At 38.2% G+C, this 26,156-nt stretch overlaps 1 protein-coding gene across 1 annotated transcript in view; it reads left to right on the top strand.

The window, feature by feature from the left end:
• The window catches only part of PRMT3 (protein arginine methyltransferase 3), a 56,053-nt gene that overhangs the window by 8,167 nt on the left and 21,730 nt on the right, over positions 1 to 26,156 (top strand). The window contains exons 6-11 of the mRNA XM_053981132.1: positions 45 to 186; positions 3,208 to 3,273; positions 8,457 to 8,578; positions 11,401 to 11,500; positions 19,521 to 19,599; positions 24,497 to 24,684. Coding sequence (XP_053837107.1) covers positions 45 to 186; positions 3,208 to 3,273; positions 8,457 to 8,578; positions 11,401 to 11,500; positions 19,521 to 19,599; positions 24,497 to 24,684 — 697 coding nt within the window. The remainder of the gene's footprint in view (positions 1 to 44; positions 187 to 3,207; positions 3,274 to 8,456; positions 8,579 to 11,400; positions 11,501 to 19,520; positions 19,600 to 24,496; positions 24,685 to 26,156) is intronic.

Below are 26,156 nucleotides of genomic sequence, written 5' to 3'. Positions count from 1 at the left end.
GTCCCATAAACACATCTCAAGGGTATATTTCAAATTGATTACAGACAATTTGCTCAGGATTTTGTGATGAACACAGATGTCAGGAGCAGCTCATCATCCAGCGCCATTGCAGACCTTCAGGAGGACGAGGATGGCGTTTACTTCAGCTCCTATGGGCATTATGGGATACACGAGGAGATGCTAAAGGTCAGAAAGTCATCGCCACTGCATCATCCTCCTCGTAGGACTAAAGAGGAGAGATGGAATGAAGTGGGCTGTGTGCCCATAAATATACTGCAGAGCAGCTGCATTTTTAACTCTTTCTGTGCAGGAGAGGTTTTCTGGTGGTAGTTAGGCTAAGAGATCATTTTTCAGTTTTATTTCCTTTGTTTAAGTTCCGTTTACGGGAAGCATTAGGAACAGAAAATCATTTACAGTTATGCTTGATAGTACAATACCTGTGTCACAGCCCTACCTTGCCAAAAGCAGCTTTTTCCTGCGTGTTTAAAACATGAAGGATAAAACATAGTACAGATGGTGAACATTTTTCTTTAGTTTTACATTTTCCTTATAATTGAATTTTGTTTCTCAAATATTGTGGTTTTCTCTTGCACTGGGTAAACAGAAAATGTTACTTGTGCACGGTTCACTGTATTGATAACATGACATTGAACTGTCACGTTCATGAACATGCTAGAGCAGTTCCTTTCATATGCTAAAGATTAAAAAAAAATATCCTTAAAACTTCTCAAAGGCAAACCTATGTATGCCCTTTTACTTTAAAATAAGAAAAAACAAGCACAAAGCCCAACAGCTTAAAATTAACCTGTAAATTAAAATGTCTTAATGCTTCCTTTCAGAGAAAATGTCATAGTTGTGAGAGTTATAAGCAGTTTTATCATTTTAAGGCATAAATAAATAAAAATTCCTGTCTAAAGTCGAGGCAGAATACAGAGTTGTGAAGTGACTTCGTGCCTGCAGCTGGCATATAAAGCTTTCAGCTTTGTAAATCATTTAGTGGCCCCAGTGCAGAAATACACATGAATATGTGTTAAGAGTAGTGTGGCTGTGAGGTTATTATTAAGGGGAGGAGATTTTACAGAAACACAGAGATACCAGCAGAAGCAGAAGAATGTTTTCTGAAATGTATCATCTGTAGAAATACAACTGAAATGTAACTTGTAGATAAATAAAAATGATAGGTGTTTGGTTTTGCAGCTGTATAAAGCTGTCATTTGAGATAATGTAGGCTATAGGATGAGGAAGCCTTTTTGTTGGCAAATAAAGCTTACAGTAAATCTGCATCTCTGCACAAGGAAATTGGTACAAAAATGTATTTTACTGATTTAAAGGTATGTTTGTCAGAATGCTTTTAAGAGGACTTTTGACTTTCCAAAACATAGAAGGATTACTTTTATTGTGTGCACATTGAAATTTTTTCTTTATGCTAGGCATTCACTTTGATTTTTTTTTCCTGTTTACCTTATTTACATAAATATAGTGGCTTACTACATGAATATTTTTAAGAAAGCAGTCTTGCTGTCTGAATTGTAAGCCCATTTCTGAAACTGTTCTGTCTTGAAACCTTTTTTGTCCTTAAGCCTGGTAGTGGTAAGACAAAGTTTCAGTTTGGGGTTTTTTTTTCAGCAAATACTTCAGAGATGGAGCAAGAATATTGTTACTTCACACTTGCCGAGTCACTGTGTTTCCCTTGCTCTAACTTTTTACTTGAGAATTTCTTGGCTGTCATCTTAATAATTTTTTTTTACCATTTTACTTAAACCAGGAAAGCATTACATGGAAAAGTTAAGTGGGAGAAGGGGATTGGTGAATAGAGAGCCAAAGTGCTTGGCTGTGACTACAACTGCTTTGAGTTGGAGCAGTGCTGAAGCCATGTGAGGGGCAGGATGCAAGGCTAAAATCTTTCCAGCTGGCTGCTTTCTCAATTGATTATTTATTTTTAAACTTTTTTGGTCCTCCCAGCAAATCTTATTATATACTGCAGTAGAGGTGAAGTACTAAAAATAGTTGCTCTGAACATCATAGCAAACCAATATGGTTTTAAAGGGTCATGGCTCTGTTATTAATGTTAATTTTGTAGGATTTTAAAGCAGAATTTTCTAAAATAAACCCCAGCTGCTTCTTTGGGTTGTGTGTGTGATAGTACTTTTACACAGAGAGCTGGATTTTAGGATTTTCAAGCCTCAAAATAATTTTTTGTCTCCAGAATTTTTATTGTCATAAAAATGTTCCCATCACTGGTTTTGATCTTGTTCTTTTATTAAAATAGACTTTGTTCTTTCTCACTGTAGAAAATTTGTTTCTCTGTTTCTAGAAATTCTTAACTTGCTGCAATAGAAAAATCCCTTAGATTTGATTAAAGTACTGGGATTTTACACTTCAGCATTTTTTGCACTAGACAAAAAATTGCTGATTTTTTATTTGTCTGTAACACTTGAACTGCTACAGCAACTCCAAAACCTATACTTGGCTGTCAATTTGTGTACCTGCTGATGCATGTTAAAGAGAATCAATGTTTTAATAGATTACCTTGCTGATAAACTGAGCTATGCTGCGGGCTTTTTTATACTAAGATACTATATATGTTTTGTTCTAGGCTTGAAAATATTCCAGCTTCTCTGGCCCTGTTGCATTTCAATCAAACTTATTTACTGTGTTGGACTTTCATCAAATGGGCTATATAGCTTTAACTACTAGCTTGTCATCAGGATTGCAAATCTGCAGCTTGTTCAGAAATAAAACCAAGTTAATTTGATGCGTAACTTTTTTTACAGAAATCTCCATGTCACAGGTGTATCAGAGAACCAAATGATGCAAAACATTTTATGAGCTTATGATTCAAATTTTCACAATTTTCTATTTAAGTTGGTTTCTGTTTAAGTTGATGTAATATTGTCACTCTGTTACTGCTGTTCCTAGTTAGTGATGAACAGGTATTAAGATTTTTGAAACATTCAAAAGAAAAGGCAGAATCAAGAAACCATAAAATAGTTCCTTATTTTTCCTCCAGCTGAGGTAACTGTCTTCATTTTCTGCAGTAAATTCTGCAATTTTATCACACAGAAGTGTCATGATTGCAGTGCCCATGTAAGTACAGTATGTACAAAGCATCTGTAGGCCAAGTTGAAAAGCAAATTGTTCAGCATTTTTGAATTTTATGCTGTACCTAAGTAGAAAAGTGAACGCTCTTTGTTCTTTGACTGCTAGGATAAAGTCCGTACGGAGAGCTATCGTGACTTCATCTATCAAAACCCACATATCTTCAAGGACAAGGTGGGTACAACTGCTCAGATGATCCAGTAATTTCTGTGGTTTATTTTGTCTCAAATGGTAGAAAACCTGCAGATTAGCTACTCTCTAGTTCTGGGAATGGAGAGTTGCAGTGCCAGGATTTGATCTAATGCGGTCCGGCTTTATTAGGTGGTGGAGAGCTGTTGAGCTGCTGGAGGGTGCAGTGTGCTGATAAGAGCAGTGGTGATCTCTATTGTCATTGTGCTGTGTGCTGTGGCGGGGAACTCATTAATTATCTTGGCCGGGTGAAGTTGAGCCTCTCTTGTCGAGGATATTAGGTGGAATCTCTCTGAGGGCTCTTTACCAGGATTAAGTGAATTTCTATGTATGCCCAATAGAGTAAAAACGTCCTGGAAGCCCTGTGTAATTAGAGCTGGGAAAGAATTCATGTGGAACTGATTTTTTTGAATTAGTGCTGTTTTGTGTCTCCAGACTGGGTGGTTATTATTAAAGGGCTTGCAACTGTGAGCTAGTACTTCATTTGCAGTGAGGAGGGATTTCACTGATAGGATCTTACAGTGGTTGTGACCCCTGTACAGTAATAATCCTCTTATCTTTTGTATTTCTGCTGGCTATTTCTAATGAGTTTGTTGTGTTTTGGGCTTATAGAACCATAGGATGGTTTGGGTTGGAAGGGACCTGCAGGATAATGCAGTTCCAATCCTTCTGCCCTGGGCAGGGACACCTTCCACTAGACCAGGTTGCTCAAAGCCGCATCCAACCTGGCCTTGAATGGTTTTTTTCAGGGATGGGGCATTCACACCTTCTCTAGGCAACCTGTGCTGGGGCCTCACCACCCTCACAGGGAAGAATTTTTTCCTTGTATCCTATCTCAGCCTACTCTCTTTCATTTAAATCCATTCCCCCTTGTTCTGTCACTCCACGCCCTTGTAGAGAGTCTCTCCTCATCTTTCTTTTAGGCTCTTTTCAGGTACTGGAAATCAAGAATTAGGTCGTCCCAAAGCCTTCTCTTTTCCAGGCTGAACAGTCCTTTGAGCCTTTCTTTGTAGGAGAGATGATAGAGATACAGTTCTGTCCTGACAGAAAGTATTTCAGTGTTTGATAATGCCTATTCCTTGTATGTCTTACCTTAGTTTTCAATTGGCAACCATAGCAGAAAAAAAATAGTAAATAGTTTTTTTCCCTTTTTTGCCTTAATTCATGCCACAAGCCTGTTTCTACTAAACATTTCTAAACTCTTCAATTATAGTGAGAGAACAAGCAAAAGTGTTGTAGAATTATGCTGCCAGGTGTCTGCATAGGTGGGCAGCTCATCTAACAAAGCAGAAGTATCAGTAAAGGAAAGAAAACTTTCCTGAGGGAAATTTAGTTTCACAGATGCCCCTAAAATTGATAACTGCAGGTTTTCGCAGGTTTGGTCTGAAGTTACACAAAACGTGAGGCCTTGTGGAACATATTTTTTCATGATTGATAATGTGTCTCCTGTGCTGTATGGACACACTGGGAACATTTGAAACAAAACATGGAGTAACTGCTAGAGTCAATGTTGCTTCAGTTCCAGGAGTAGATACCCATGCTCAGGAAACAGCTTAGGCAGTGTGTGTGCTTACACTGTTATAAAAGCATTCAACTTCTCTGAAGAAAAGCTCAAGTATCACAACATCTACAAACCAATTTCTGAACGTGGTTTCTGCAGCAGTTTTTTGATCAAGGTTACCTCAAATTCATGATGTATCCAAACCCATCATGGTGTGTTGAGGTTGAACAGAAAGACAGAATCTCAATTGCTTTGAGTTCCCAGTATCCCCGACCCATGTGACTAGTGTCCTGCTTGACTTGTGTGTCTGGCCAAGTGATGTGGCTTTCTCTTGGTACATTGTTATGGAGAATAAATGAAGTTTTCTGCAGAAACCTGACTTTGAAGTGACATCCTTCTGCTGAAGGAGCTGTGTAGGACACTTTGATTAACTTAATGTATTGTATAATGCTCTCAGGACCATACTAATGAGTGAAAATTCCAAAGGCTGTTTTCCCTTAAATTTGATAACAATTAAAAATTGATAAGAAGTCTGATAGTGCATTTCCTAGAACTCCCTTATGATATTTCTCCCTGGAAAATGCATACTGAAGCTTTTTGGTTTTTTCTGAATGGGCAATTGTGAGGTAGTTTGGGAGGAGCTTGTTCGAAGAGCTGAATTTTTATATTCACTAACCTTTAGGACACTAAAGAGGTGTGATTGCATGGTGATAGATGTTAACAGGGTATCTAGGTTTGTTTATTATTCATATTTTATTCAGCCATTTTGTTTGTTCTATCTTAGCTTTCAAAATAAATTATTAAAACTTGAACAAACCCTGCTTGCTGCCTTTGTTTGCAACCTGTCAAATGTGTTTGAGATGAGAATGGGACAATTCAGATTACCTGGCAAGAGGAGTGAAGGTGGCTGTACTCAGTAAAAGGAAGTGTGGCCCATTTTACAATGAGAGTATTTTTGGGTGGAAAAATAATTTAGTAAAGTACTGTTGCCATGCTTAGTTTATGTTGTAAGACTGAAATCTGAGGCAAGCATCAGTGCCATATTCAGGGAATAAAATAAGCTTTTAAACTGTTGTCCTACTGTTGTTCATTGATGAAATGAATTTAATTGGTGAAAGTCTCTGGCCTCCTGTTTTTCTGAGTTTAAAGGAGGATATCACTGAAAGTAGGATATCAGTTTTGCTTAGACTGCAGAGGAGGATGTGAAGCTGTAGTGTGTTGTGGTGTAGTGAAATCACCGGTCCACCTGCTCCAGGTCTTTGGTGAGAGGCCATATGTGATCGCTGCAAGAATGTGTGGGCTGTAGATCCTTGTCCTTAGGCTAATTGGTGATCACTCTGCTTGTCTTCCTTTCCTCACACATATTCCAGCTTCTGTATTTTTCCTCCAGTGCCTCTTTTCCATCCCATCCCCTACCTAAGGCTAGATGAGTTCCATCTGGATTTTTAAGTGACCAGGGCAGCTGTCCAAAGTGGTGTCTGTTTTGATTTTTTTCCAATTTGTGGTGATTGCTCTCTTTCATGCAACTGTACATCAAGATGATTCTTTCTCAGTGGTTTATTTTTGGCTGTGACTTCCAGCTGTCATGGCTCAGTGATTTTGTTAACTACCCTAGGTGAAATGTTAGGTGATGTTGGAGGGTGTGAGATTTCAGCAGCTGCAAGAATATTGATTTCTATTTTCTATTCCTGTCTCCAACAGATTCAGTTTAGGGATTTCTGTAGCCATAACATGCTCTCACTTAACTTCCGAGTTGTAGAGTTGACTCCTTTTGAAACATAGCTGCAAAAGATTTGCAGGTGGAACAAGTAACTCTATCCACAACTCCCCTTCCCTCTACGCAAGCTTCTGTAAAAGGTCATAATGCTGATGGTTTTTAGTCTGTTTCCAGGATTTTTCCACCTGGCTCTGCAGAGACAGGTGGCAGTCAGTGCTTCAATCACTGCTTCCCAGACCACCACAGCAGCAGCTCCCTTATGCTGCTGAGAGAACAAGCAAAGGACGAACAGCTGGTTTTGTTCGTGCTGGCTTCAGGATCGTTGTTCTGTGTCCATCCTCAGAATGTATAGAACTGTACACAAGGAAGGCAGGCAGACCTGAGATACAGAGCATTCCAGTATTTGCTGCTCTTTGTCAGGTGAAATGCAAGGTTTTCTTGTGCCAAAGCAAGAGTGACCAGTAGCTGATAAGCTGGAAAGTGTATCAGCAGCAGGATGCATTATTGCCTTATTTTTTGTATTTTTTGAAATATTTTGTAAAATAGGATTATAGTTCTCAAATATGGGATTGATTAGTGAGGGATTTGATGCCTTCTTTGGAAAACTGTTTAATGTAATGAAGGCTGTGAGGGTAGGTTTTACGGCACTTTGTGCTGTAAGGAGAAGAGACTGAAATCAGCTTTCCTTTCTAATAAATTCTTGCTATGACTGGTAATTCTGACTCAGTGTTCTTGTTAACTTATGTGTATTGTAAATTGTACTTTCATTTTTAGGTCTTATGAATGGGAAAGTAAGTTCTTTCTTTACAGTTCTGTTCATGCTTAAATGCTGTACCTGATACGAGTGGCTTTACATAGCGTTTAGAAAACTTGTTTTGATTTTCAGACTTCAGAACATTTTTGGATTTAGTGCTGTGAGTTTTTTAACACCATTAGTAAAACTCAGCTATATCAGATATGAGTCCAATAATAAGATCATTGATGACCTGGCCAGTACAGTAAAATATACCTTCAGCATCTCCAGAAATGCCTTTCAGCGCCAGTGATTCTGTGAAAACATCAAGCCTGGAACTCAGTTTAAAAATCTACTGTGACGCATTCATTAGGTTTTTAGCTGTTGAGAATTTCCAGCAGTTACAAGAAATACATTGTTACAATAGCAAGGATTGAGAAGTGCTACTTGGTAAAATATCTGTGAAGCTTAGAACTGCTGGCAGGTCAACTCCACTTAGTCATAAATTTGGTACTCTTTTCTTAGTTGCTTCACATTTTTTAACTTTTCAGTCTTCCTGTAGTAGCTGATATGTGATATACAAAAACCCAGGCATTTCCATGGATCTTATGGTATACTTTTTCCAGGTGTAGTGGTGAAATTCACTGTTTCATGAAAACTCTAGGGATTCCATCTTAACTGGATTTTTTTTCACTCTATTTTGATTATAAATAGTGGTAAACAGAAAATATTTCCAGGTGTTAAAACTGTGCCAGTGACCATTTTAAAATTTAGTCATCTTGAGCCATAGCTGTTTTGAGGCAGTGTGACTATGTCTGGCAGAGGATTCCTAAATAAACTATCTTAACAGACTTTTAATTAAAAACTGCAGCTAGAATATGTTTTCTCAGTTCAGTTATTAGTGATTCAGTGGTTGAAATTGCTCAGTCTATAATTTCCTTTTTTTCCTCTTCACGTAACATTTTAGGTGTTTCCCACATAATTGCTTGCTGTTGTTTCCCATGTGACTGGGTTAATCTGCAGCTGGAATTAGTGGGCTTCACTGTCTGCCTCGAAAAGGTGGAGTTATAACTGCAATTTGACTTGGGTATCTCTGCATGTGACAGTAAGACTTTATGCCTTCTGTTGGAATATGGTATCTCACTGATGTAGAAAGAAGTGTAGAAAAATCATAGCAAGGAAAATAAGATTGTTTTACTTTCATTTATTCCTTTCAGGTGGTTTTGGATGTTGGCTGTGGAACTGGAATACTCTCCATGTTTGCTGCCAAAGCGGGTGCCAAGAAGGTGATTGGAGTTGACCAATCTGAAATCATCTATCAGGCCATGGACATCATTAGGTAGGAGAAGTTGTGGTTGTTAGTTTTCTGGTTTTTTATAGGAATTTAAAATAATTTCTATAATTTGTCTGTGTTACAGAAAATAAAAGGCCTACCCTGTCATCTGCTCTCCCCTAATTCAGCAGTGCTGAGGGTGCATCTTGTCCAGCTAGGTCTCTAAAGGTATTCATTAGTATCAGACTAGCACTGAGCCCTGAGGTACACCTCTGGTACCTGGCTACCAGTTAGGATTTGTACTCCTCCTCTCAGCTCTTGAATATTATGGTCTAGACCCATCTCCTCATTCATTTATCCACTCCACATGTCACTAATTTGCCTATGGACAATATTTAGGAGGCTGAGCATATGTAAAAATCAAGCAATGACATCTGAAGACTTACAAAGGATTTCCTAGGATGAAGTAGGAGGAGTGTGTCCATGTGCACTGTTGATAGCTGAAGCCTGTATGTTTTTTCATTTAGGTTGATTTTGTAAGAGCAACTGTGAAAATAAAATCCAGGTAGATAGTGAAGAATTTGGGAGTGACAGTTTTTTTTTTCTGCAAGCTCAAGTGGCACAGAAGTAATATTGTCTGTGCAGAATTTGTTAGGTGCCACTCACACATTGGTGGTGCTGCACTGCACACTTGGATGCTGTAAAATTACTCAAATATCTGCTTGGGAAAAGCACCCTGTTAAGCCTTAAGTGCATGTTTGACTAAAATACTTTTCTGGCACAAGAACTCATTCCTTAAAGAGAATTTTTCCCCTGAGTTCCGGACATCTTCAGAATGGTTACAAATGTGAAATAGTGTTTTATATCTAATGTACTAGATTACAAATTTAGGGCTGTTATAACTTTCAACAAGTGCACAAAGTCCTTTGAGTGTTATTTATACTAAGGGGAGAGTAAAAGTAACAATCAATATGTATTATTCTTTGGGGAGAAGAAGGGCAGGCTTCTAAGAAAAGCAGTGAATCAAAACTCTTAAACTCTTAAGAGTGATGAATTGCCACTTGAAGTATGCAGCAAGTCATCAGTAAGGCTGCACATTTATAAGTATTTTCTGCTATAAAAGATGCAATTCACATTAAAGTGTGCAGTTCACATCAAAACAATTTATATTTGTCTGTTTAAAGCTACTTTTCCTAAAGGAATAAAGCTGACAAAGTTGCAGTGGAATAACAGATATTTATTGGAACACTAAACAATTCTGTAGCTTAAAAAATGACTGTTGGGGCACGCTTCCACCTGTGATTCAAGTGTGTGCTCTATGCTTTTGTCCTTCCCAGAATTCAGGTTAATTTCTAGCATGCTAATTACTAGAAACAGTGCAACCCATGTTTGTAAGTGAACCAGAATACATAGCCTGAGTAGTCTTAAAAATAAACTTACTTTAAACTAAATTATTGCCTTTTCTTTTTCTTGCTGTGAATAGTCCCTGTAAAATTTTTGTCATTCATCACTGTTAAACTAGAATAGAAGGTTGAAGTAGACTTCCTAAATAACATCTCAGTTTTTCCTACAGTGTGTAAACTACATTGGTTGGTTTGGGTTTTTTAAAACATTATAATTGAAAACAAGTGTGTAGTGAATGAATCCTTTTCCTTTCTGTTGTTTTAAATCATGGTCTTGGATGTGGTCATTTAGGAAGTTATCTTTAGATCTCTTTTAGTCCTTCTTAAATTATTGTTGTGGGTGGTAGCTCTTTAACATTCCTCACTTTGAACTTCTGATTTTACTTCTGTTTAGAGCATTAAATACGATAATAGTAATGAAATGCTATTCTCTAACAGAAGACTGTCATGTGTAGAGGGTTTAATTTGTCTTTGCAACAGCCCAAGTGTTCAAGGAGCCCTTTGACCTTATCCTTTCCCTGCCTTCATACTGATCATTCTTCCATTGTCCCTTAGATTGAATTTTTAATGTCATTACTGGTCTGCATTGAAAGCCAGACAGAATGTAAGAGTAAGATATCAGGAGAGGGAGGGAAGGGGCAGAGATAAGAACTGCGGTGGGAAGATAAATTTCTGTGGTGAGAATACTTTTCTGCCCCTCTGTAAGAGCAGCCGTGGTAATAAAGATAAGTGCAAGAAAGACCAATATGGTTTGCCAAGAAGAAAAGCAGTACATTTCAGGCATTTACACACTTACTAATTTCACTATCATGCAGTTCTTGTTTCAAAACCTGTAGTCCTGTCCTAGTCCCTCCCTCATTACGCAGGATGGTTATATTATGACGTGCATGTGAGCTAATCCCTGATCACTGCAGGTACTGAACAATGCAGGTGCTTTTGCCCAAATCACAGTGGGGAGGGTGCCTTAACTGTGCAGTAACTGTAGTACTGATTTAGAGGGAAGCTCTGTTCTCAGTGACTTTGCAGCTGGTTTGGTTAAATAAAAAACCAAGTCATGCAAAACAGCTTTGTAAGGAAGTTAATTTCCATTGCTATCCTGGTGTGGTGAGTAGGCTCTGATTGCTGTGGAGGTCAGAGGAGGAGAAATGGAGACAAGCAAGTTCTAAATAAAGAGGACCAGCAGTTTTAAATTGTCTCCTCTGTTTTTCTGGTTTCTGAAGCTTGCCTATTTGCATGCACGGCACGTTGGAGGTATACAGATGTACTGCCTGCCATCTTCTCCTGGCACTGAATCGGCTGCAATTTTTAGCTACTTGGAAATGTTCCCTCTGAAATAAAACTGAGGGATAGTACATTCTAGTGCTTCTTGATTAGTTAAACCAAAAAGTTTGTGAGAGGAAGAATGCGAAATATAGATGTCAGTATATCTCTCTTGACAGCATAAATTGGAAATAGAAACTAATTTGTTTATGTTTTGACTTGCAGATTAAATAAACTTGAAAAGATTATTACGTTAGTCAAAGGAAGAATTGAGGAAGTTGATCTGCCTTTGGAAAAAGTGGACATAATTATATCTGAGTGGATGGTAAGGTGGATGGCTATTCTTTTCAAGCTATTTTCAGGAAAAAGATGTGTTTTATTTAATTTGAAAACTTGTTTTTTTTAACCAAAGCATCTATCATGGTTCCAGCGGTGCCTTTGACAATGTCAGAGATGGGATGGCAATCCTGATTATGTGGTACTTGGACACAATTCCTGGTCCCTCCTGTTCAAGCTCTTTCAAATCAAGCTTCTCTAAGTGCAACAAGTTTCTGTTACGAAGTTGGTTTGGAAATATATAAAGCACTCAGTTGTACTGTTGTGGCTGCTCAGGTGAAAGTAATGGAGAAATATTGTATTAGTCATTAAGCCAGCTCATTCTGATGGGTAAAATACCTTCAAGTCTGCAAATTCAGCTAAGGACTCTTCAGACTGTGCAGGAAAGGTGATAAGGAGGGGAGGTGCTGCTTCTGGAAATCTGCAAATACTGGGAGAACTTGAAAACAGCATTGCTTTTCATTGCTGGGTTTCAGCATGACAGTAAAAACACTGATTCAAAAGTACAAAAGAAGTGTGATGGACAGCAGTGTCTAAATGAGCCATCTCCTGGAATCCATTGGATTTCAGCTGTTGGCCTGTTACCTTTTTTGTGTGGTGGCTGGTAACTGTTACACACCTGTCCTTGCTACCTGCCATTAATCCTAATAAAAAAATTTGTGTTACAAAACCCACTGCCAGCCTGAGTTTCTTAGTGACATAGGAATGCCTGTTCCCTATCAAAAATGTGGTAGGAAACATCTCTTTGAACTGTTTTTTTGTGAAATTCTGCTATTCAGTATCCTCATATCACAGGCCTTCAAAAAGCACTTCAAAGCACAGGTTTTCTTCATGTTGCTTCCAGCTGCTGGGACTTAAAAATTCCTTTCTGTCTGAAATTTAAGATCAGGAATGAAAGCTTATATTCAATGTTACTTGTTTTTGTTTTTTTTTTTGTTGTGTTTTTTTTTGGTGTTTTTTTTTTTTGTTGTTGTTTGTTTGTTTTTTTGGTGGGGTTTGTTTCTTTATTTAACAAACTGTGGCTGTTCTGTTCTATACAATGGCCTTTGGTGGGGAGGTCACTCACTGTGGATCCATATGTATGTACCTGTTTTTCAGGGAAAGATGAAAAGAAATTGGTTTGCCTTTTTTATATATATTTGTTTAATATTACATATGTCAGTGAACTAGAAATCTGCAGTTTTTCCTCCACTGCTGTGATGTACATTATTTGAAGCATGAGTTTAATTTAGTGTTGAGGTCACTAGTTTCAAGGATAGTTTAAGCCATTGGCTTAAACCAGTGATTTAAAAATAGCACGTTATGGTTGGTGATTTCTGACAGTATGGTGGCTTCACTAGAAATGTAATTATAGTTTTTTCAGAGAAACTTCTGATCAGCTGCCTAGTATGTGCACCAAAATTAATGTTCCCAAAATCACATTTCTCCTTCTGGAGCCCAAGATTTGGTTTTAAAGGGAACCTGGACAGGTGAGCTGAAGTCATGTTGTAAATCAGTCCCTCTAAGATGAATTAAAGGATTTCAAGATCAGCTCTTGTAAGAAATGAAGTATTGAATGTTGGATATTTTTCTTTTGTGTGCTAATTTACGGGGTTTTTTTAATGTCAAAATTACATAGCCATGTGCACTTCAGTTAACTAGATATTCTAAGTATTTAGGAATATTAGGATTTTTATATGTTGCTGCATGACAGAGATAAAGAGGACAATGCTGTGGAAGTAAGATTGATAGCTGGACAGTGTACACAATATTCCAACACTGTCCAGAAAGGAACATTATGTTGTCTAATGCAGATGAAGATTCTTCTTTGTCTGGCTTTCTTGTGTGAATTTGCTTTTTCATTTCCTTCCCTACATCATACAATGTGAAATCAGTTCTTAATGTGAGCATGAGAGTGAAAAAGAATTCAGTATATGTCAGATTTTGCCTCTGTGCAGAGAATCTGTATGGACTGGCAGGAAAATTCTCATGTTTTTCTTTGCAACAAAAATATGAAAAGTTGCAGTTTCAGTTTAGAAAACAAACTGCTTTTAGATTTATTTAGTGAATATCAAACCTTTGGTGGAGCCATAGCTTTGTTTTGTTTGGTACAGAATGCTGCTTAAAACCAGTACACTTTTTTTTTTTTTTTTTTGGTAAGAACTGTGTCTGGAACATCAGAAAATTAAAAACAAGTATGAGGCAAGAGAGAGGAAAAATACTGCATTCTCCCAGGACTGTTTGTAGATTAGGCTTTCTGAAAAAGCTGTCACATAGAGCACTGTCTTGTAAAAGGTTCAGCACTGCATTATGAGCATCTCAGTGTGATGATTTCTGATGATCATTTACTTAATTGCAGAAGTGACCTATGACTGCCACAAACTGCTTGCTCTTCTTCCTTCTCTTTCATTTATAAATTTGTTCCCTTAAATTATGGAAAAATGGGAGGAGCATCTTAGATATTACACAGTGGGCAGGTGTGTGTGAGTGCATGTATGTCTATGTAGAAATTTGTATTTCAAATGCATACTTACCATCTTCCAAAATAATACTTTCCCAATTTAAATTCCTCTGGGTATGGTTTTTTCATGTTGCAGGTTTAGAGGCCAAATGAAGAGCAGCCATATCTTCAGTGGTTTTATTTAAACCCGTGAAAGAAACTAGCAGTGAACTTGTTTCTAGTGTTCTAAGTTCAGCTTGTGGCATCTGAAGTTTGTGTGTTTGACAATGTCAGCATCAGACCAGGGCATTTCTGTGATTGTGTTCAATTCAACCCAGTGTGTAAAATGCAGAGGAAGGCAGTGGGAGGTGTGAGCTGTTCTCTTGTCCAAAAGGCAGGTTGCTGAAGATTGAGGGCCTCTTGGACTTCCAGTGGCTCAGATAAAGCTGTTCAGACTTTCACTCCAGAGACAGCTGGACAATGTTTTTAGCAAAACTTCAGTGAAGTCTGCAACCTGACACAATAGACTTCCTGTGTGCTGTGAGCCAAAAGCACAAGGGAGAGCAGATGGGCTGAAGGGCCACTTCACCCAGTGAACCACATTGCCTTGAGAAAGAGTCTGTGCTAATAACCAAACAGATTCTCTAAGGACAAAGTCTGTCAGTTCTTGGAAAAAGGTTTTTTGGATGTAAGAATGGGCGGATTTTATATAAAATACCACTGCTGACCTTGTTTTTGTGGAGGTTTCCATGTCCAGGAGTGTTTGTTGGTTTGTATCGGGGCTGCAGGCATCTGGTACATCATCCTGCCTGCCTAGAGCTCTGATATGTTAAACCTTTTAAAAACCTTAATTTGTGTAACTAAAGATTTGTATACTAGTACCAGGCTCTCATATTTTGTTACTTGTCTGCTTGTATCATAAGTCACCTACAGATAAATCCCTTACTTCTTATTCAGCGTGTAGGCTTATATGTATTCCTGGGCAGGAATATATGACCATAAAAAAGTGACTGAATTATTGCTCCCATATTTAGGTAGGGTAATTATAAACTTCATAGGCTGCTTATTGAAAAGATGAGTGCAGAAAGAAACTAAATGTATGCAATGCTTTTCTGGAATGTTCTTGCACAGCTGCATCTGTGTGCAGATTTTTCTTGCCATCAATATTGTTTTTTCCTTCCTTTCTCTAGCTAAAACTATAAAGCTAATGGTTGCTAGTTTCATTCACTTGAGAATAGCTGCAAGTCTTGTTTGTAAAGGAGCTCTACTGAGAGACAATTGCCTGAGATGGTTGTCTCAAATACAGTGTTAATTTATAACATGTACTCATAAACTGGGATTTTTATGCAGTGCTTTATGGTACTGAATATGCAGCAGAGTTATACAAGATAAAACCGGGGAAGAGATGGATTGTCAGATTAAAATACACTTAGGCTACAACCCAGTACTTGTCTTTTAATCATGTCTTTGGTCAGATAGCTAATATTTTCTGTTCTCCTTTTTTCTTCTCTTTCTTTGTATTTCTTTCTCTTTTTTAAAAAATAATGTTGAAATTACATGAGGATGGGCTGTGAATGGAGGCATTCAAGATGTAGGGAAAAGAAAAGGAAGTAAGCATGTCTGAAACAGCAGAAACTATCTTCTCTCTCCTTCCTCCTTTCCCCTGTTTCTGTGAAAGATACACAGTTATTTCCTTGCATGATTTTTTTTTGTCAACACTTGTAATGGGGATCACATTTCTGCTCTTCATATCTTCCCTTTTGGTGTTCTTATTTTTATTGGTTTAAGGAAAGAACATAATGAAAAAGTCAAGCTGTGATGCTGAAATTTAGGAGCTTGCTCTGTCAGTAATGAATTACTTCTTTTTTTAAAATTAAAATGCACATGAGAGATCAGCATGAAGGCAAACTTAGCATGTGGGAGATGGTGCTGCAGCAGAGCATCCTAAAGTGTTTATGTGTAGCTGCTGCTTGTCATTTAAGTGTGCTGCAGGTTTACAGGGAATTTTGTCAAATAAAATATATTTTTTCATGACATAGAGTTTATATGTGGCCCATATAGAGTGGGCCACATCAGTTTTGTGCATTTGTTAATGCCAGATTAAATTTTGTGTTAGAGAACAGAATCTATTGTCCTATCTGTGTTGCATACCTTCTGTAACTTGCTTTACTGTGAAGGCCAGTGGAAATCTTGTAGTTGAAATCTTCAGTTTAAGACAATAATGCACTTTTTTTTATACCACTGGGGATTAAAAAATATAAAGTTGACTCTCTGGGCCAGTGATTTGATAGCTGTTTTTCATCTCATTAAATGGTCAGTATTGGGCCTTACTGAATCTGAGAATCAGGCCAGGTTCAGTAATGTTATAGAAAATAATAAAAGGCATCTTTGATAGCAAGTGTAGGGGAAATACAATGCTTATTCAAGTAGTTAAACAATGCTTCCAAATTCTGTCTTTACACAGGTTTTTTCAGCTATACCAACAATTCTGCTAATTCTTGCTGTTGTAAACATGCTAATCTACTTTTTGATGCTTTTAAAGAATTTAAACTCTTTTTCTCTACAAAGATTACCATATAAATACTGAAACACTAAAGCTAAAAGAACTTGAATACTTACATTTTGATCAGTTGGTAAAATGTTTTTTGTAGCTTTGCATTAAAATGAAAATGAATACAACAGTGCTGTAGTATATTTGAATAATAGGGAAAAAATTAACAATGCAGACTATTAAGCCATCAAATATCTAGGAGCCTTTTATAATTGTGTTAGGACCACAGAATACAAAGGATACATAAGAAATGTAGCAATATTCACATTCCTAATGGATTCAGTGGGTGTCTCCTTGGGCAGACATGAGGCAGGGCAGGTGTGTGCTTGAACAGAGTTACTGACAGTGCTGTGTATTTCTGTTCCTGTCCAGATCTGTTTATATGGGGCTTTTTTGTTAGCTGGAGAACATTTTGTTTCAGCTTCTCAAATACAAAAAATAAGGAGTTTTATGTTCCTTCTGAGAAGGAAAAGGCCAGCTTTTTAGTAGCAAACGTGTAATGGGACAACATAAAATTTAGGTGTTCTGTGCATTCAGATTGTCTTTAACAGAGAATGTCACCTTCTATGTGTCATAGTTTAGCCACTATCAAGACTGTACTAATAATATGCAGCTCACAGATTTGTATCAGAGATCTCTTTGCAGTGATTGATTTTGAGGATGTCACTACATGCTTAAGAAAAAATAAACCCTTGACCATTTTTGGGGGTGAAACAAGAGTTCCCCACAGCATCCCAGGGAAAAATGTCAGGTGTAATTCTCTTTCCAAAAGGCTCCCCTACAGGTGGGGCAGCAGGCTGTGAAATAGCATTCTAACTTACACTACAGATGATCACAGCACACTGAGCAAAATGTTTCGGTGCAAGCAGTAAATTACTTGATTCAGTACCATTGATGGTTTATGTAACTTAGAGGAATCTTACAATAAGTGGGGGGGAGAGAGAACTGTGAGTAGTGCGAGAACCAGCAATGCCAGAGTGGAAAGGTCAGGGAAAGAATGGTGAGAATTTCTCTGTATTTCTCCTGAGAGAATGTTTTCCAGCTATACTCCTTGCACAGGTTGGCAGGCATAGTTAGTGGGCACAAAGAAGGAACTGAAGAGCTAATCCATAAAGATGTCACTTTGTGAATTACTGACTCTTGCTAGTGACTTGTCTTCAATATGTCCTAGAGGTTACCTTTAAGTAGTGTGAAAACAACTAATTTTCAGTTAAAGGCATCTAAAAATACTTTTTGTGAGCTAAACATATTCTGTTTTTAAGCCACAACTGTATAAAAAAGAAAGCTGTGGTTCCATTCTGTGCTTTTGACTTGCTGTGGGCATCAAATTATTCCTGCCTGATGCAACTGGAGCTCCAGGCCTTTTCAGCTGTTCAGCAAAGCTTACTAACAACCCCACTGCTCACAAAGTAGTAATCTTCCTTCTGGGACTTATTCTAAGGAAGGTACAGAAGTTGGGCAGTAAAGTAGAAGAATAGGCAAGATTGGGAAGAAAAGTTTTCAGTGAACCACTATTACCAGAAGAAACAGATTGAGAAAATGACGTGGCCATTATTTTCACACTGTTGTCTTTGAATACAAATATGTCATGCTTCAAGTTTCTGGGGTTTTCAGTTTTGTTTTTGGGGGTTTTTTTTTGGTTTGTTTTTTTTTTTTTCTCTGAAGGCTGCAGAAAATGGCACTTATAAGCAATTCTAAAGTTTAAGCATTTTTTAAGATCATTGAGTCCAATTCAGCACTTCAAAGTCCAGCACTAAATTGTGTCCCCAGGTGTCACATCCACATGACTTTTAGATCCCTCCAGGGCTGCCCTCGGCAAGCCTGTTGCAGTGTTTGATAACCATTTCAGTGAATAAATTTTTCCTAATATCCAATCTGAAACTTCCCTGCTGCAACTTCCTAGCTTTTCTTTGGTAAATTACTGCTAATTGGGCTTGTAGGACTGCAGGTCCAAAATCTGGACTTCGGTTGACCATTTTATTCTTGCTGACTAAATCAAGCCATGTGGCTAAGCTGTGTTTTAAGTAGAATGAAAATGAAATTTTCATTTAAGTAAATGAAAATTCAAAATCTTTGTTGGTGTTTGTTTTAACTGATTTGGTGTTGTGAGGATGTAGATGAAATATGTTACGATATTGAGTAACGATGCTCAAACAGGGAGGACGGGAATGGTATAAAATCAGTATATCAATGGGAAAACAAAGGGCTGTATGTCTCATAAATGTGCAGTTTGTTTAGAATCAGCTGGGAAAGGGGATATTCTCTATAAAATGCAAATTTTATTTGATACTTCTATTTGAGTTTTTAATATCTCAAATATTCAAATAAGGAATGTTTCCCTGTTTCAGCAAATGACTCATTGAAATTTACAATAAATTATCCTAAACACCAATAGCAGCATCCTATGCCATAAAATTAATTCCAACGCAAAAAAGCCCTGTGGAAATCTAGTTGTTACCATTTTTGTCCTAGAAATTTTGCAAGTCTGGGTGCTGCTAAATGATGTAGAACACCCAGAGAACCAATGTTTGGTACATGATTTATTTCCACCTCTCTTAGTGAGCACTGCCCAGGGTTGATACAGGGCACCACGAGGTTGCAAATATGAGGAAGCAAAGATGCATTCCATTTGGCCTTTCTCTGACAATAGTTTTAGTGTTACTTGCAGATCTGAAGGGGAAGGGCTTTTTTATTTCTATTTTTCTTGGAACCTCACAGTTATTACTAAAAAATCAATACATGCAGCTTTTCACTTGCTTTGAGTTGAATTCAATGTCTTTTGATGTTGTAGGACTCTTGTTGGTAATTGTTGGTGTAGATGGTGTATTTATTTTCTCTGTGTGCTACATACTTGCAGTTTGGGAAATTAAAGATGATACTTCATATAACAAGTTTTGAAGTGACAGTGCTGCTGTTGAAAAACTCTCTGGGTGAATGGGCTTATAATGTTCTTAAACTGTGTTGATAAAGCCTCTCTGTAGAATGACTAAGTATAAGAAACACAATGATTTCTAAATTCTTTCCCTTTTCTGCAAACAGGGTTATTTCCTTCTCTTCGAGTCAATGCTGGATTCTGTCATCTATGCAAAGGACAAGTACCTGGCAGAGGGAGGCTCAGGTTGGTGCTCAGTTCTTTTAATAAATTTAGCTCTGGGGATAAGCTAAATGAACTCAGAGCTTTAGAATAAGCTATGCATGGATGAGAAAGTTGCCAGTCTCGGTGAAAAATGCTTCCATTAGTAGGAGCTTCAAGGCATTAATTTACTGTATGGGCAATAGGAGAACATTAGATGGGGTACCAAGGTCTCAAGTTAATGGTGTTTTTAAGAATAGAGGGGGCTATTTATTCTTAAGTATAGACTAAATTTTTCCTCCCTATTTCTTCCCACATATGTGGGCATTTGTTTCCCCCCCACCGAAATCCAAGTTTCTGCATAGCTATGAACAGAGGAAAGTAAGTTTTATCCTGTAAGATGTGATGCTGTTTGAGTATTGCTATTGTGGATTAGAGGAAAAGTGGATAGGGTGTTTTCCTGAGGGAGGGAAGTTGTGTGGGGAGGACATAGTTTCAAACATATGAAATAACAAATGGAATTACACTGTTTCAGTTCAGCATATTTATTCTGGTGGTAATATGCTCTTTATTTTTATTGCTTGAGGGTAGGGTTGTGACAAAACAAAAAAGTGCTTGCTTTGGAGTTCTTTTACCCATTTAAGTAGCTTAGATAATGTCATCTTAAGCAGTGTTTAAATGCCTGTAAGTATTTATTCCCATGTGATGCAGTTTTGTGCATGAGTTCTGCATATGCTTAATTCCTTTGTCAGTATTGTATTTCATATTGACCTTTTCAATTGTAGTCATCAGTCTGGAGTTTTTTTCCTCTTTTGTGCTAACCATGCACACAGTTTCACTACACTGACCTAATGATTGGATTAATGACTGTGTCACAGTGCTTGCTGCAGTGCTTCCCTCTGGTTGCAGTGAGCTTTTGTATACTACTGAGTGCCGCAGGAAAAATGGGGTTTATGCAGTTGTTCACAAAGCTGAATATACAAGCAAGAGATGTTTTAGAATATTTAGTAGCCACTTGAGCAATGTGACAGAATAAGAGTTTTCAGGAATGTAGAATAGTCCAGCCACATCAGGAACATAGGTGGGTACTCTGTGTAGATATGTGGTGATAATTTTACACTGGAATACAATTAAATCCAGAGACATTCCCTAAAATCGTAAGGAAACATTTTATGTTTAGCTACTACTTCCAAAGCCTTCTGAAAAGGGCCAGAAATTTCTGACCTCTGTTTAAACTGTATTGTTGGTAGGCTTGCTCTTGGTTTGTAACTCCCAGCAATTCCTTTGAGAGGTGGGATGTCCTGGTTCTGCAGTACACTCATCCTTTGGGGTCTGACAATGGTCTTGGGCCCTTCTTTGATTCTTGCTAAAGCACACAGTGTTGTATAGGCACCGATGGGATTTTCAGTTCTGTCAGCAGTTTCATTAAGGTGCTTGCAGTTGCTGTTCCTCTGCCAGCTTATCCAGCAGGTGAAAGGTTGTGCCCTGGGTCCATGAGAAGGCTGCTCAGCAGCACAGACTCTTCTGCAGCACAGCTGAATTGCCCATCCAAATCCAGATAAGCCAGAACTAAGAGTTCACTCTGAGGTGAAGCCTTACCAGAGAAACTCCTCAATCTGCTTAATTATGTCTAAAGGCACTTGGTACTATTGAGCCCAAGATCATTATTACAGAGAATATTTGAAAGCTGAAAAAAGCAATAGCAGCAGCTGCAGTTTGACCAGATCTTTCAGTGACTGAGCCGGGAATAGAATCCAGATTTCCAGATACGTGTTCAGTCAGTCATATCGTCATTACTTCAGTTCAGCCTATTGGCATGCTGGGGTGGATTGTGCCAAACTGTCTAGGGTAATGTGTACAGTATAGAATAGCTTTGTTTGGGAACATAACATTTTTGCTGCCCAGGGCCCATCTCTTTGTTCTTTAGAACTGTTTCTCAAGTATAGATTTTTTTCACACACTTGAGTCCAGTTCACATTGTCAAGGTGTGACAAAGGTAAGGAAGGTGTCATTTGAAACATAATTCATCCAAAACATAATTGATCCAAAACATAATGCTCCTTCACTCAAAATGATGATGGTATTCACATGGAGTTATTGCTGTGTATCTGGAGGATTGCTGTCTTCCCCTTCAGCATCCTGAAGTTTGTGAGGCATTGCTGAGGGCTGAAGGATTTCCCATCATGTTCTCCCCACCACGTGAGCTGTTCTGGTGACGGATGGCTTGTGGGCACCGAGTCGAGAAGGACACAGATGGTCAAAGTGATGAATCTGGGAGAGCTCGGAGGAGTGTGTGCTCTTGTCCAATCAGCATTTTGCTCATTTCACCTGTGAGAAGGAATAATTACTGAATTATAGGCTTAATGGGAAAAAAAAAAAAGACAAGTCTGTCAGGATTGCATAGGAAAGTGTTACAGAAAGAGCAGAGGATTTCCAGGGAAATCAAGGGTAATGGGGAAATGGCAAATGCAATTTTTTGCAGGTGCTTTTAAATATGTACAAAACTCCAGTGTTTAGATGATTCAGATAGCATTGCTTACATTTTCAGTCAAATCTCGGTACAGTGTATAGGGCATGGGTGGGTCTGTAAATTAATGAAACTCTGTAGTCTTCTGCCTGAGCCCTGTTGGTGGAACATAGATTTCTTTTTGTGAAGTCTGAATAGACGTTGCCTACTTTTGCTGCTATTAACAGTGAAAATGCAGATTAAATTGGAGCATTTTGTGTTTACATTTTCCCTTTTTCTTAAGCACACTGTATAATCTATCATGAGTTCTACTGCTGATTTAAGGATTTGCTGTGAGAACAAAGATTTAATAAAAATTGATTATGATCCAGTTCAAATATTTTATGGTTGATAGAGGTGATTAAATTTCTCTTTGGTTTACAGAATGTCCCAGAAATTTGTGCTAGTCAGAGGAAGGAAGTTTGTAACATAGTTGATCACCTATTGTTGTGGGTTTAATTTTCATTTCCAGTGGCACTACAATGCTCCTGTGTGTTCTGTAACCAAGGACTGCCAGTCTTTTCATCTCTCTTCTCACCATACCATTGCATCCTATGAAACCCATTCCCCTAAAAAAATCATCCCTTAAAGGCTCTTACCCCTTGCTTTTGTTGTTTGTATCACACTGTCTTTTAATTTTTGGACCATCAGTGGTTGCTGTTGAAGGTGTGAATGCTGTGAGGCAAAGCCAAGTGTTGTACATACACACTGTTAAACAGCCATGGGGAAGCTTGCGGAAACAGTCTTCACTCAGTGATGCCTCCAGAAACTACCTGCAGATACTCTCACTACCACAGATGGGGATGTTTTGTGCTTGTGTGACAGCTGTCAGGTGTGCTGGAACCAAATGATTTGTTTTGGACAGAACAGTTTAACCATCTTCCTGTTAGGATTCTTATCAAACTGTCTTTGTACTGCTGAGTGAGTTGTGGGCTGTTCCTGGAGACACCCTCTGCTCCGATTTCTTCAGCTGCAAAGTCAGGGTGATGATAGTTTACCAATGGGTTTCCAATTTCAGCTTGCTGATATTTATTTATTCTGCTTTAAATAGTCAGCAAGTGAGAAAAATGTCATTGTCAGTACTTTAATGTCTTCATAGAACAATAAAAAACTTCTTTCGAGAAGGTTATTCTTTACAATCACTATTTATAAGAATATTTCCTTTGGCCTAAAACTGTTCTTACTATATGAAAGGTCTCATTTCAATTTGCTGCCTCTACCTTCAGTGTTTTGCAAGGTGGAAAATACTGCTTTTGTGACCTACCATGCTATACCAATGACTTATTCATTTTGATAAACTATAATTTTAAGCAGAGCTGAAGACAAAATTAATTTTACAGTTCACCAGATTCTGGGGAGGAAGAGAGAAACTTGGCTTCAGTTGTATTAACACTGCCCCTTTCATGTATTAATATAAAATAAAATTAAATTAAATAGGGTGTTTTAGTTGGCATTTTTTTCTGAAATCAGGTCAAGAATTCAATGTATATGACTTTAAAGGCTTTAAAACTCTGAAGAACAAAACATGGGAATTCCTTTGTGAAAAGAAACCTAGCTTAATATAAATTGAGCTTCTTTTACTATTTGTTAGGGTTATAGACAGCCATGTACATAGCAGCTGTTCTTTGTGGGTTTTCGTGTCGGGCAAGATTGCCAAGAGATTGACTGACTTTGTCAGCAGCTGTTAAAAAGGCAAATGTCAGTCTTCCACTACTATTTGTAAAAGCTGTAAATATTTACTTGTTCTGAAGATGTTTTTGGGAGAAGGAAAAGCACAAATATGAAAATAGTGTAAAATGATAGCTTTATCCTGAAAGAGGGAGGGAGGGAATCGATGAGGTTCTCTTCTGTCTGTTGGGCCATTTCCAACTCTTCAGATGCAGACAGAAAAGTGGTTATTTCCACTACCTAAAAATAATTTTTTAGTTTGCAAGGTAAGAATCAGCCAGAGCTGACAGCAAGCAGGAATAAAACTCTTGAGTAAGAATGTATGCTTTTTTCTGAAAATAAGGTCTTTTCACAGAGATTTCCTGTTATTACAAAGCGCTTGCCTGAACTTCTGTTTGGGTATCTGTCTACTATTATGGAATATATTATAGGTTAGCCTCTGCATAGAAGCCAGAATAGGCAGTTCCAAATTATTTTCTCCAGACATCAAGTTTCCAGTAATTTCCTGGTAGTGGGATTCAACTATAAAGATAATTTGTTATGAATAGGAAGTACCAGACTAGTGTGTGAAAATTCAGTTTTTGTGTGTAGTTTCTTCTGTGGACAAATGGGATCCTAGAAAGTAAAGTAGCAGAAAAAGTGCCTTGTCCAAGAGCTAAAAAAAGTTCTTTTTTTATTCTTTTGAGATTATCACTTTTAGACAAAGGAGTAAAAAAGTCCTCTATGTGTGTAAAATAAAATTTCACTACTCTGTTTCTGTTGTTACAGTTTATCCTGACTTGTGCACCATCAGTCTGGTAGCTGTTGGGGATATGAATAAACGCGTGGACAAGCTGCTTTTCTGGGAAGATGTGTACGGCTTTGATATGTCTTGTATGAAGAAAGCTGTCATTCCAGAAGCTGTTGTGGAGGTGCTGGATTCAAACACACTGATATCTACAGCCAGTGTCATTAAGGTACCATATTACTTAATGCTGAGAAGGCAGATGAGAATTTTTCTTGGTTTATGGAGGAGGGGCAAAAATTCACATGGCACACACAAACTTTGGCATCTTCAAAATTATAAAAGTGCAGTAAGGTTCTTGCTGCTAAGACTGGAAGGTTTATATTAATTGCTATTTTACCATCTTTGAGCTTTTAGTAAGGTAATTTTCCCATATTTAGACTGGTCTGTTCTATGATTTCTTCTATCCAAAGCCAAATTTACTTTAGCAATGCTCTACTGGTAACAGTGCATGCATATCCCTTTCTAATCCATGCTGACATGAGCAGTCACTGTCCAGCTCAGATGGCTTATCAAATTTTGTCATCGTGCAGCATGTAGCATAAGTGTTGGACTGAATGGCTTTATGTTCATTTGTTCTCATTTAGCCGTCACGATTTTTAAAATAACTTAAAATCAATGCATGTGCTTGTTTGCTGGAGTTACAGTACAAAGTAGTAAAATTAATGAGTGGAACAGTGGCATTATAGGTAAATTATTTTAATCAATAGCTATCCCACAGAACAAATGGATTATATTTTGTAGGGAAAGTTTAAAAATGTTCCCATTCATCATTATGATTATTACAGAAGGTACTTCAGTGTGTTTGCTGACATCAGTTGCTGCTTGTTCTGTATAGTTCATAGTATAACTTTTCAGGAAGCAAAACATTCCCTAAAGAAAGACAAGGCAGCATGAAAATTCATAGAAGGCTTTGGGTTAAAGATCATCCAGCTCCCTGCTGTGGGCAGGGATACCTTCCACTATCCTAGGTTGCTCAGACCTCCCTCCAAGCTGGCCTTGGAACAATTCCAGAGATGGGGCAGCCACAGCTTCCCTGGACAGCATGTGCCAGGGCTTCACCACCCTACAGTAAAGAATTTCTTCCTAATACCAAATCTAAATCTAACCTTTTCTAGTTTGAATCCATTCCCCCTTGCCACTCCATGCTCTTGTGAAAAGTCTCTCTCCGTCTTTCTTGCAGGCTCTGTTCAGTTGCTGGAGGGCCACAGTTAGGTCACCCCCAAAGCCTTCTCTTATCCAGGCTGACCAATCCCAATTATCTCAGCCCTTCCTGACAGGAAAGGTGCTGCATTATCTTGGTGGCCTCCTCTGGACTCACTCTGACAGCTCCATGTCCCTCTTGTGCTGAGGGCCTCAGAGCTGGATGCAGAAATCCTGCAGAGAGGAGGGAAGAATAACCCCATGTACCCACAGAGGCTGGGGACCTCCTGGGTGGAAAGCAGCTTTGCAGAGATGAATTTGGGGGTTCTGGTTGACACCAAGTTGACCATGAGCCAGTAAAACACACCCTTGTGGCAGAGGCAGCCAGCAGCCTCCTAGGCTGCATTAGGAAGGAGACTTATCACCAGCAGCTCAAGAGAGATGCATCTTCTCTTGCACCCCAGGGAGTTGGCTGTACACCAGGGAGGTGAATTCTGGAGT

This window comes from Vidua macroura, chromosome 6 (genome assembly GCF_024509145.1).
Source record: "Vidua macroura isolate BioBank_ID:100142 chromosome 6, ASM2450914v1, whole genome shotgun sequence".
Classification (NCBI taxonomy): domain Eukaryota; kingdom Metazoa; phylum Chordata; class Aves; order Passeriformes; family Viduidae; genus Vidua; species Vidua macroura.
This window is presented reverse-complemented; position numbering and strand designations above follow the sequence as displayed.